Consider the following 12,396-nt stretch of genomic DNA (forward strand, 5'->3'; position numbering starts at 1 on the left):
TGTAAGAATGCCGCCTATCCAAGGGAGGAGCAAGTGCTTGAATTTTCCGCTTTGGTCCTAATGCCTCTTTTTCTCTCCTTCCTCTCCCGTCTTTGCTCCTGTCCCTGTAGCTGCTCCTGTTCCAGAGTGGGCCCAGCAGGAGCTTGGCCGCACCATTCCCTGGAGTGCAGCTGTTGTGGAAAAGTGGTTTCCTTGCTCTAACCTTAGTGGTGCCAGTTCAAGTTTGATGGAGTCGTTTTGGTAAAACTTTTTTATTTCTCTGGATATTGATGGATGAAATCAGCTCTCACTTATCTGCATATGGGTTTGTTTGTTTGTTTAGCATACCACATTTTCTTAGTATAGTCCAATAATATTAAAAACTAATTGAACATGGAGAATGTTGTTTAATGGTTATAGAGTTTCAGTTTTACAAGATGCAGAGAGTTCTGGAGACGCATGGAGGTGATGGTAGCACAACATTATGAATCTACTTAACACCCCTGAACTGTGTACTTAAAAGTGGTTAGGATGTTACATTCATGGTATGTATATTTTACCCCAATAAAAAAAAAATTGGAAAAATTTAATTACAAAAGTAAAATGCACTCATGGAAGTCAGAAAATACTTAGTATTAAATCTCAGTAAAAAAGAAAAATAACATTTGTGTAATGCAGCTGAGTTTATGCTTCAAGGAAGATTTATAGAACTTAAACTATCTTTTAAGGAAGAAAAGTTAAAAACCAATTAACTAAGTCTCCAGTACAGGAAATAACACAAAGGAGTAAACCCAAAAAATAAGACCATAATCAAGATAAGAACAAACATGAATCACAGAAAGTAAACAATAGAAATCAAACGTAAAGTGATTCTTTGAGAAGCCAAATAAAATAGAATTATCGATAGCAAAATCAAGCAGTGTTTTTGTTTTTGCTTGGTTTTTTTGTTTTTGTTTTTTTTAAGATTTTATTTATTTGACAGCACACAAAAGCAGGGGAAGTGGCAGGGAGAGGGAGAGGCAGAGAGCAGGAAGCCTGATGTGGGGCCCGATCCCAAAGGCAGACGCCTAACCGACTGAGCCACCTGGGCACAAACCATATTAGGAATGTAAAAGAGTGTTGCCCAGGGCTCAGTTAGTTTAGAGTCTGATTCTTGGTTTTGGCTCAGGTCATGATCTCAGGGTTGTGGGATCGAGCCCTGCATCAGGCTCTGTGCTCAGCAGGGAGTCTGCTTGAGAGTCTCTCTCTGCCCCTGCCAGCTCCACTCCCCACCCCCCGACAGTAAATAAATCTTAAAAAAAAAAGGAAAAGAAAAGAAAAAGAAATGTAAGAGATATAGAAGAAATTCAAAATAATATTAAGAGGTAAAGTTAAGGTTTGTTTTTGCCACAGAGATAACCAGTTGTTCCAACACCATTTGTTAAACGATAGTCTTTTAATCATTGAATTACTGTGGCACCTTTGTCGAAATCAGTTCACCACCATCATGTAGGTCTAGTTCTGAAAAGAATCTAGTCCAGACAGTGTGTTAATACCACATTGTCTTGAGTACTGAAGTCAGGTAGTCTTAGTCCTCTCAACTTTGTTTTATTTTCAGAATTGCTTTGACTATTGTAGATCCTTTGCATTTCCATGTAAATTATAAAATCAGTCTATTTCCACCAGAAAAGCCTCCTGGGATTTTTGACCAAGAGTGCACTGAGTCTGTAGGTCAATTTGGGAAGAATTGACTTAATAACGAGTCTTCTGATTCATGAACATATGTCAGCTTAAAAGGGCTAAGACAGAACAGGTGCACTTTCCCCTATAAGATAGCAATGTTTACCATAAAGCTCTAATGAGTAAGGCAGTGTGGTATTGGTGCAATCATCGACAGACCCATGCAACAGTATGGTGCCCCCAGAATGACCCACACCTGTATGGGAGCTCAGCATATGACCGAGGCAAAGTTATAAATCTGGGAAAGAATAGACTGTTCAATAAATGGTGGTGTGACAATTGGCTCTCTAGAAGAAAAAAGATAAAAATTAGATTTCTACTTCACAGCATACACAATGATAAATTCCATATAGATTTTTTAAAACAAATGTAAAAAGTAAAACTTGAAAATCGTAAGAAGGGAAAACACAGGAGTAGTTCAGGCTGGGAATGGATTTCTTACATAAAACCTCAAGCATTCAAACCATGAAGGAAAATAGATGACCGTAATTTAAAGTTTTTTGTATGATGAAAAGGACTCGTCATTGGCCTGGGTGGCTATAATCCATATAACAAAGGATTAGTATCTTAATTAGTACAGAGCTCCTAAAAATCAACAAGGAAAAGATAAGTGATTGGGCAAAGAATGTGAACAAGCAGTTCATAAATGAGATCCGACAGAGCAGTAATTTGAAAAGCTGAGATACTCCGTTTTGGGGCACCTGGCTGGCTCAGTCCGAAGGACATGTGGCTCTTGCTCTCAGGGTCCTGAGTTCAAGCTCCATATTGGGCATAGAGCTTACTTAAAAAAAAAAGTGATGCTCAGTTTAGGCAAATGGAAATGAAACCCACAATAAGAAAAACCCCGCGAGATTCTATTTTATACCCATTCAGTTGTCCCAGGTCAGCAAATCCGATCTAGCACACAGGGAAACGAGAACACTTTAGACGACGGAAGTGTAAATGGTCACAACCATTTCAGAGAGCAGGTTGTATTCCTAGTAAAGCAGAAACTTCATGTATAGCCAGCAACTCCACTTGTATGGGTCTGCATTAGAGAAGTTTTTGCACAAACTCGAGCAGAGCTACACTAGATTGTTCATTCCCAGTTGTTGAAAGTGAAAAAGTGGAAAGAACCAACTGTCTCTCGGTGGTGAAATGGATAAACAAAACTATGGTCTAGTTATATGATAGAGTATTATAGATAGATTAGTAAAACTGAACAAACTAGAGCTATTTATGTGCTCATGAAAAATATGCTGAATACAGAAAAGTGCAAAAGGATGATGTAGGATAGTTTTAAAAACTTAGAATGTATATAATAGCAGTTTATTTGGTTTTGGTACATATGTATGTCTCTATGAATAAACACAGGTCTAGGAATACCTCTGGAGGGAAGGGATGGGAAATGATGGAGTGGGGCTTTTTTGTGTCTATAATGTTTAATTTCATTAAAAATCTGAAGTACATAGGATAAACCATTAGTAAGTATTTAATCTTGCTGGGAGGTACATATCTAGTGATGCTTTCTCTACTCTATATTTGAAAGGTTCATAAGTTCTAAAAAATTAACAGAAAAACAAACCGTCCCCTCAGAGAAAGGCGATCCCAGCACACTTAGGGAGAATCAAGTCGGCTTCAGACCTGCTGCATGTGTGAAGCTGAGAGTCCCAGCAGGTTCAACTCCTGTCGCCATAACTTTTCCTGCTTTAAATCAAATAATATCACATAATGGATGATAGTGAAATACAAGTAATAAATTTTGAAAGTTGTGCCATTCTCTTAGTTTGCTTAGTGACTGATATGTAGTCGTAGGCAGAAAAGGGTTTGGTAACTAATCACCCCCTCTGCCCCACTTCATCCCCTCCTCATCAATTCCAAATTAGTTACTACGATGTGAAAGAATTACTTAGAAGTCACTGTGACACTTAATATACTGTGTCATCTCATACTTCAATGTATTGACACTGAGTGAAAAATAACCATGGAATAGTTGCCTGCGTTAGGCATGTACCCAGGACATTAAGAATCTTATTAATAAAGAAATCAATACTATATGTCATGATTAATGGTTTTGTGAACAGGTAGCTTCCATTTCTGAGTGTTTAAATCATAAGCGAGAAGAAAGGGACATTTTTCCTTCTGAGAAAAAAATATTTTTGAAGGCTTCTTGTGCGGACATCTTTTGATTAGCTTTTAAAAGGGTAATGAATTTTGTTGTTAAAGCACTTTGGAAAAACCAGAATTTCAGCTTTATACTAGACCTCTTGCCTTGTTCACAGGTTACTACAGTCTGCCTCATCTAATAAGGAAGAGTCTTCCAAAACTGAAAGTGAATTAACATATTGCCTGTCTGAACTCTACCAGAGAAAGTCTCGGGAAGAATCCGCTGTGTCCCATCAGGAAGACAGCAGAAAGAAACGTATGCACATAGACTGTTTCTTGAGGCAGTCTTTTTTGAGTGTGTATGTTTTAAAAGATTGGCATTCCCTAAAATGAGGTTGAAATGGTAACTGAATAAGAAAAGGACAAGTTGTTATATTTCAAATTTGAAAATGATTACATTAGTACAAAAGTGATGCTAAAAAATCACCCACCATCCTATTTAATAAACCATTTCCATTTTTAGTTACGACAGAAGTATAAATCCAACTTCGTGTACTGCTTAGACATATTCATCTGCTACTTTGCCTTTTTTGTTACTATTCCACCCTCATTGCTTCACCAAATTTACAAAATTCTTATGTTGTCGAGCAGATTTTCAGTTGTTATCATTATAAATAATACTAGAGTGTACATCATGTGTATGATTTATTCGTTGAGTGCCTGGCTTAGAATAAGTTGTCAGAAACAAGTTACTGTATCAAAAAGTGGGAGAAAGTAGCTTTGGATGCAGATTGCTCGGTTGCCTTTTCAGAAGAGTTCCGTCACAACTCCGACCATCGGGAAACACCAAAATAGGCCTGTTTGGCATTCGCCTTACCTGAAATCATCGGGTCCCGTTGTGACGTTTAGTTCTGCAATTTTGGTTTAAAGAAGAGCTCTCTTTCTACTCCGTGTTGTAGGTACAAAGAGATGCAGGAACCACCCAACTGAGATCCTCCTGAAGGGATATACTTTATTTCAGTATTCTTTCACAGAATGTGTGATCTGAATTAAAATGGTTCCTAAACCAGCAGAAGCAAAAGCTGTTTTCCTTTTCTCTGCACAATGTTGCTTTGGTAGGAGGGGTCCCTCGTACTCCGGTGCGGCAGAAGATGAAAACCATGTGCCGCTCCCTGAAGATGCTGAACGTTGCGAGGCTGAACGTGAAGGCTCAGAAGCTGTGTCCGGATGGCAGTCCCGATGCAGCCGGGGACAAAGGGATCCAAAAGACAGCTGGTGGGAGAACAGCAGATAAATTGGAAAACCGAGGAAGGACACTAAGAAGCTCTAAACCGAAAGGTATTCCTCAAGTCCATAGCTTTTTGGTGTCTAAGGCCATGTTTCCTCTTTCATACCCTCAGATTTTTATAAGTTTTAATCCTGTTCCTCAATTAATGAACATTTATCAAACATCTGCATTCCTCAACGTGTGTTATGGGGAATACAAGAAAAATAAGATTGTGTCCTGTTTCAGATTTATGATCCAACCGCAGAGATGATAATAATTCATATATGCAGATACACACACACACATATATATATAAAATACATAATGAATTAATGCAACCTAATACATAAGAGAGCCAAGAATCTACAACAGGAAAGACTTGCTTGTTGGCAAAGTGAAGACACACCAGGAGTGGAGGATGGGAAGGGGAGTCCTGGGCTGGAACAGGCTGAGGAGGCTTCTAAGGAGCCAGGGGATGTTGAGGAGCAAGCAGAGTCGAGATGGCAGCAAGGTAAGAGAGAGCGTGCTAGATGGGGATTGGCATAAGCCACAGAGAAGCCGCTAAGTCACAAGGGCCGTGGCATGGCCATACGACAGGTGGTTAAAGAAGCTTTATAGAGTGGGGAATAAAGGGAGAGGGGAAAGCTTTGGGAGTGATCTAGGATATTGAGGTCTTTCAGATTTGGGCAGAAGACTTTTGTCCAGTAACATTAATTTTACCATTCTTTGTTTCTTTTCTAAAAAAGGGATAGAATTGCAGTAGTTTCTCATTTCTCAGGGCACGTTCAGAGCCCATCCTGTGGGAGGAGCGTAAAGATAGCTTATGGACTTCGGGTAGTAACTGCATGATGTCACCTTTGATTTCTTTTGAGAATTCTGGAATAAATACATAAATTCTGCTCTTTGAAGTGTTTTGTTTGTTTGCCTCTGGAATGTTAGATTCATAGATGATCATCGGTCTGAATGAGCCAGAACGTCTTTAATGAGTCGGTAAAAGTATTCGAGAATGCGGTTCATTCAAGGGAGAGCAAAATTTACAGCATTCAAGACCGTGTGCTATTAACACAGTTTCTGGACTAGATTCTGAGCAGAAATAGACCTGCTTGACAGTGGCACGTGGCTTTTTGACAAATGTGCCGCAGTAATTCAGTGGGCAAAGGATAATCTTTTCAACAAATGGTGCTGGAACAAATGGGTGTCTTTATGGAGAAAATGAACTTCAACCTTACCTCTTACTAGTATTTCAAATCTCTGCTCTATTTTTTCATTCTAATGTTGCTTATCTATGCTTTCTTGCATTTAAAATGGTTCAGTCTTACTATAGGTTTCTGTATTTGGGTTTTCAGAGAATCATTGTTTTGTTTCTGTTGACCTCTCATTTCTTTTTTTGTTTGTTTCCCTATTCATTTTTGTTCCTGTCTTTATTATTGCCTTTATTTTGGGGGTTTACTCTCATGTCATTTCTTGTGTTGGACCCTTAGCTGATTGGTTTTTATTTTTTATTTTATTTTTTAAAATATTTTATTTGCGGGGGGGAGGGGGAGAGAGAGAGAGAAAGAGAAAGCATAGCAGGGGGAGGGGCAGAGGGAGAAGCAGGCTCCCTGCTGAGCAGGGAGCCCGATGTGGGGCTTGATCCCAGGACTCCAGGATCATGACCTGAGCTGAAGGCAGACACTTAACCATCTGAGCCACCCAGGTGCCTCTATTTTTTTTTGTTATTTCTTTAAAAGATTATTTAAGTCTATGAATTCTTTTTTAAGTATAAGTTTAACTGCATTATACAAGTTTGCCATATTCTGTTTTCATTGATACTTAATTCTAAATATTTTCCAACATCCATAATGTAAGGGAATTTTTTAATCCAATCTGATAGCTTCTTTTACCCAACAAGTGTATTTGTAAAATAAATGTTTATAATTACTGATAAGCTTGGATGTTTTTTAGTTTCTTATTTTGTGCTTTCTATAGTTTTTATTTTTTTCCTTTCTAGCAGACTATGGGATTAATCAAGTTTTGTTTATTCCTCTTTTTCCTTTCTGCTAGGTTTGGAGGTTATATAGTTTTGTTTTGCCTTTTTAAGATTTTATTTATTTATTTATTTTTAAAAGATTTTATTTGTTTGGTAGAGAGAGACACAGGGGGAGAGGGAACACAACGGGGGAGTGGCAGAGGGAGAAGCAGGCTTCCTGTTGAGCAAGGAGCGCAATGCGGGGCTCAATCCCAGGACCCTGGGATCATGACCTGAGTCAAAGGCAGATACTTAACGACAGAGCCACCCAGGTGCCCCTAAGATTTTATTTTCAAGTAGTCTCTGTACCCTACGTGGGGCTCAAACTCACAGCCCTGAGATCAAGAGTTACGTGCTCCCCTGACTGAGCCAGCCAGGTACCCCTATAGCTTGTCTATCTACCATTAATTGTTATCCTTAAATAGATAACATGCACACTTGATTTGCAAAGCCTTAAAATTACCATCTCTGCAATTTCTCAGCCTCCACACTATTGACGTTTTGGGTGGGATAATCTGCTGTGGGGGCTCCTTGGTGCTATAGGCAGTTTAGCAGCATTCCTGGCCTCTGCCCACTAGGTGCCAGGAGCATCTTCCTCATCCCCACCAGTCTGGCAACCCAAACACAGTCAGATGTCCCCGGGGACGCAAAAATTTCCAGTGACAACCACTGGCTTAAACCACACAGTGACTTCAGCTGGATGTGATGATCAATTTGATTTTTTTTTTTTTTCACAGATTTTAAAACAGAAGAGGAGCTCCTATCTTACATACATGAAAATTACCAAAAGACTGTGGCCGCAGGTGAAACCATGTTGCATTCATGTGCTCAGAATATGATCTCAACCATTAAAGCATTCCTAAAGTCCAAAGGCACCAAGGAATTAGAAGTAAGAGTATGGAGTGGTTAGTTGCTCGTTGGCGGGTTTGGTTCATATGTCTTGGGAAATGACTGTTATGTGGTATGTGATTCACAAGTAAGATAAGCAAGGTGGTGAATGTAATTCCAGACCTTGGAAGGTGGACATGGTGAACTGGTAAGGCAGAAATCCAGGAAATAGGCCAAATGAGGGTAGTGGTAATTACATGTACTTCTTTTCTAATGAAATCTCTGTCCTCACCCACATGTTAGCTGCATGAATTAAGCTGATGGTTCTTACCCAGAGTCACCTAGAACATTTTTTTTAAATGCTGATGCCTGGCTTCCTCAAGACCACTGAAGCAGATCTTTGGGGCTTCAGTCCTGGGCATACGTACTTATAAAAAGCTTGCTAGATGATTCTTATGCACAGGAAATGTTGCCAACCACTGGTTTAGACCATGCTCTCATTGTTTTTATTCATGGTTAGTGGTGAAAGCCAGGATTCTCTAAAGTGGACAGGAGTTGTTTACAGTCCTTATCTATCAAGTAGGCTTCACGCCCAATGCAGGGCTTGAACTCACAACCCTGAGATCAAGAGTCAGGCGCTTTACCAACTGAGCCACCCAGGCACCTCTACAGGCCTTAGATTTCTCAGTCACCACTTTATGGAATCTTTTTTTTTTTTTTTTTTTTAAAGAAAGGTCAGATATGCAGGCTTGTTGTATCCATGGAGCCCTCTTGCTCTCACTTTACCATGTTCCTTTTGAAGATATGAAGGAAGAACATTCTTTTTTTTTTTTTTTTAAAGAGAGTGCTTGAGTGGGGGGAGGGGCAGAGGGAGAAGGAGAGAGAATTTCAAGCAGACTGTGTCAGGCACAGAGCCCAATGGGGGGCTTGATCCCATGACCCCAAGATCATGACTTGAGCTGAAACCAAGAGTCTGACACTCAGCCGACTGAGCCACCCAGGCAGTCTGCACATTCCTTTCACTACTTTTCATTCAAATGAAATAAGGGGACAATTCGTAAGGGAATGTACTTCCCTTCTTAGGACATTAATCAGCTGTGAAATAAATTAGAAATAATAAGTAATTCCTTATTCTCCTATGTAATATTGTATTTTCAGATGAACTGCCTGAATCAAGTAAAAAATAGCCTCTTAAAAACTAGCAAAAGTCTTCGACAGAATCTAGGGGAAAAACTGGATGAAGATAAAGTCAGAGAGTGAGTAACTACCTCGATTTATTTACTTGTTTTTTACCATCACTCCAAAACAGGTCCAAGATTTGCTTGGATCCATTTAAAATTGATTGATTGATAAATAAACACATACAAACTAGATTGCCGGTTGCTCATAGAGGCTTTTTGTGGCTGATTCTTTGTGCTGTTCTCACGTGCAGTTTGAGTTACCTATTTACCTGATAACCATATTGTAATTTGGAGAAAGCAATGGCTCTTCTCCTTTTTGGTTGTCGGTTCTTTTGTAAACAGATCTTTGCTGAAAAGGAGGGGACTTTTAGTTAAATGGCACTCAAGATAGATATGACCCAACTGTGTTACTCTGTCAAGGTGCCAGCTTCAGGTATTTCTTCGTTTGGAGCTGTGTCTGCAGTGCCCTTCCGCCCACGACAGCACCGTTGAGATGGAGCAGGTGGTGAAGGAGGCAAGTACCTAGCTGCTGGAAATAAGGCTGAGCGGCTCTCGGCTTCCCTGCGCGAGGCATGTGGTCATTTTTGAATATCTCCTTCAGGTGACAGACCTGCTGCGCACGGTGTGTCTAACTGAGGATTCGGCGTACCTAGCGAAGTTCCTGGAAGAAATTTTGGAATTGTGAGTTGGAGGACTACTAACTTTTTTTTTTTTTAAGATTTTATTTATTTATTCGATAGAGATAGAGACAGCCAGCGAGAGAGGGAACACAAGCAGGGGGAGTGGGAGAGGAAGAAGCAGGTTCACAGTGGAGGAGCCCGATGTGGGGCTTGATCCCCTAACGCCGGGATCACGCCCTGAGCTGAAAGCAGACGCTTAACCGCTGTGCCACCCAGGCGCCCCAGGAGGACTACTAATTTTTGAACTATTTTACCTGGAACCACGTGTGGTGTTATGTGATTATGGAATTCTAAGGACTGTTTCTCCTGCTGGATGAGGGATGGAACAGAGAGGGCGGAATGGTGACTGTGGCATCTTTAACCGATCTATTCTGCAGGTATATTGACTCCATCCCGAAGACACTTGGAAATCTTTATGACAGCCTAGGGTTTATGATTCCTCAGAAGCTGGCTGGTGTCCTTCCTCTAGATTTTTTCAGCGACGACTCCATGACACAAGAGAACATATCACCCCTTCTTTCTGTGCCTCTTCCGTCAAGTGCTCATCGAGCAGTGTCGGGCGGCACTGAGTCTGACCAGCTGGAGGAGCTTCGCACCCGATCAGCTAAGAAGAGAAGGTAGGAGCTCAAGGAATTGAAGGAAATACTTGTTCTTTTGTCATTCTGACAGAGGGCAGTTGTCTTGGTACAGTTTGTTGAATTACTAGTTGTCCTTCTGTCTGAATCCCAGAAGCCATGTGTTGGCACCTAGCATGCAGCATCTGGCAACCTTTTTATTATCCAGGGAGTATACAGGGTTGATAACGTAGTCCACAGTGCTCTTGCCTGTCCACGCGGGGTCTCCAGGAGCTAGAAGCCTTTTGTGAGATAAGTTTCGGGCTTCGGTGTACTTTGTTTTCTTTGGTGCTCTTCGTTGTTCATAACTAGTTGAACTGATAGTAGTTAACTTTTGGAAATTGTGAGGTTGGCATGTTTTGCTACAAATTCAGACCAATGCCAAGATAACTGACTTTTATTTAATTACTGTTTTATTTTCAACTCTGATTCTTTTCTAACTTACTTGTAACTTCTGTTGAATGTATAATGGCTGTTTGTTTCTATTTTTAAAAGGAAAAATGCATTAATAAGACATAAAAGCATTGCAGAGGTTTCGCAGACCCTTCGACAAATTGAGATCCCCAAAATGTCCAAGAGAGCTACAAAAAATGTAAGTTATTTCCAAGAGACAGGAATAGTACTACTGGATCTGTTCCTTCCAGCAAGAGTTGATGCAGTAGATAAGCTTGAAGGGCAGTGTCTCTACTTGGAGGAAGTGGACACTGGAGGATACAGAAATAAAATGAGATGTTTTTATAAATGAGTATTCAATTGGAATCCAACAACTAAAGAACTATAAATTTAAGATAAACCATCTTACCCAAAAGTATGACAGTTAGAGGTGATAACAAGAAAAACAAAAAAATGAGTAAGTTAATTAAAAATCTTTAGATAAGCAAACTCAAAATAATAACCTAAGCAAAGAGACCATTAAAAATAATGTGCATCATAATAGGACTTTGGTTGCAGACCAGAAGGTACTTTTCAGTACACTTTACTGCAGTAAGGTGGGGTGGGGGCAGCTGTCATGGAGCCAGGTGATTGCTGTTTTGTTTTGTTTTTTTTGTTTGGTGGCAGATATGAGAACTTGAGGCTTTGTTGGTGGCAAAAAAAAAAAAAGAAAGAAACCCAGCTGGAGTCTATTTATTAAGTAGAATTGATATCTTGTTAGGGAAAGGAGGGAAACAAACAGGGCATTGAAACTTTTTGAACTGCATGAACTGAGAAGAGTTAAAATTCTGTAACAACTAGCTTTAACTAGCATTAATCATCACAATAGTGGTTTTGTTTCTAGAGATATATAGCTGTCTTTTGGAATTGGAGGTGGGATTATTGTTTTAAGAGTTAGTGGTGTTCACTTCCTTAATATCCTTAATAATTATAATAAGGGAAAAAGATGCAATCTTGTGTATCTTGGAATCCTGAGTGGAGAGCGGGAAATCCAGAAGTGGAGGGCCACAAAGCAAGAAGTGGATGGCCACAAAGGTGTCAGGCCTCCTTTCTCTCTAGATGTTGTAATGATTTGCAGTCCTTTCTAGCACTCCCTAAGTCAGCCTCCATGTGGTAGTTCATTCTTCAAGAAATATATTGGCATAATTGGAAAGAAACAAAAGCCTTAAAAACAATTCCATTGTTTAGAGGCTTCTAGATGTTTAGACTATTGAATAGTAAATAGATTAATGCAGAGAAGTCCTTAAGAGTATAGTCATCCTCTAATTTATATGGGTTTTCCCTTATTTTTTACTTATAAATGGTATACATGATCATCGTCAAAAAAATGGAAAATCCTATAAAGTTAAAATTTAAGAGTGTCTGTTCTCCATTCATTCTTTTTTTTTTTAAAGATTTTATTTATTTATTTGAGAGAGAGGGAGAGGAGTGGGGGAGAGGGAGAGAATCTCAAGCAGACTCCCTGCTGAGCGTGGCGCCTGCCACAGGGGCCCGATCTCACAACCCTGAGAATCTCTCAACCCTGAGATTGTGACCTGAGCCCAAATCAAGAGTCTGATGCTCAACTGATTGAGCCACTCAGTTGCCCCTCGTTCATTCACTC

At 39.9% G+C, this 12,396-nt stretch overlaps 1 protein-coding gene and 1 long non-coding RNA gene across 3 annotated transcripts in view; one reads left to right on the forward strand and one right to left on the reverse strand.

Moving 5' to 3' along the window:
• Nucleotides 1-12,396, forward strand: part of TICRR (TOPBP1 interacting checkpoint and replication regulator) — a 42,182-nt gene that overhangs the window by 8,574 nt on the left and 21,212 nt on the right. The window contains exons 5-13 of the mRNA XM_026510460.3: nt 111-240; nt 3,960-4,099; nt 4,903-5,121; nt 7,796-7,947; nt 9,045-9,142; nt 9,488-9,581; nt 9,669-9,748; nt 10,125-10,364; nt 10,857-10,953. Of these exons, the coding sequence (XP_026366245.1) occupies nt 111-240; nt 3,960-4,099; nt 4,903-5,121; nt 7,796-7,947; nt 9,045-9,142; nt 9,488-9,581; nt 9,669-9,748; nt 10,125-10,364; nt 10,857-10,953 (1,250 nt within the window). The remainder of the gene's footprint in view (nt 1-110; nt 241-3,959; nt 4,100-4,902; nt 5,122-7,795; nt 7,948-9,044; nt 9,143-9,487; nt 9,582-9,668; nt 9,749-10,124; nt 10,365-10,856; nt 10,954-12,396) is intronic.
• On the reverse strand, nt 367-11,163 carry LOC130541954 (uncharacterized). 2 transcript variants are annotated; one of them, XR_008956101.1, is made up of 3 exons: nt 10,002-11,163; nt 9,590-9,728; nt 367-5,055 (listed from the first exon to the last, which is right to left on the reverse strand). It is a non-coding gene; the product is annotated as an uncharacterized LOC130541954 (long non-coding RNA). The 2 variants fall into 2 exon arrangements; XR_008956100.1 differs by lacking the exon at nt 10,002-11,163 and having other exon boundaries at nt 9,590-9,991.

Source organism: Ursus arctos, unplaced genomic scaffold (assembly GCF_023065955.2).
Source record: "Ursus arctos isolate Adak ecotype North America unplaced genomic scaffold, UrsArc2.0 scaffold_28, whole genome shotgun sequence".
NCBI lineage: Eukaryota > Metazoa > Chordata > Mammalia > Carnivora > Ursidae > Ursus > Ursus arctos.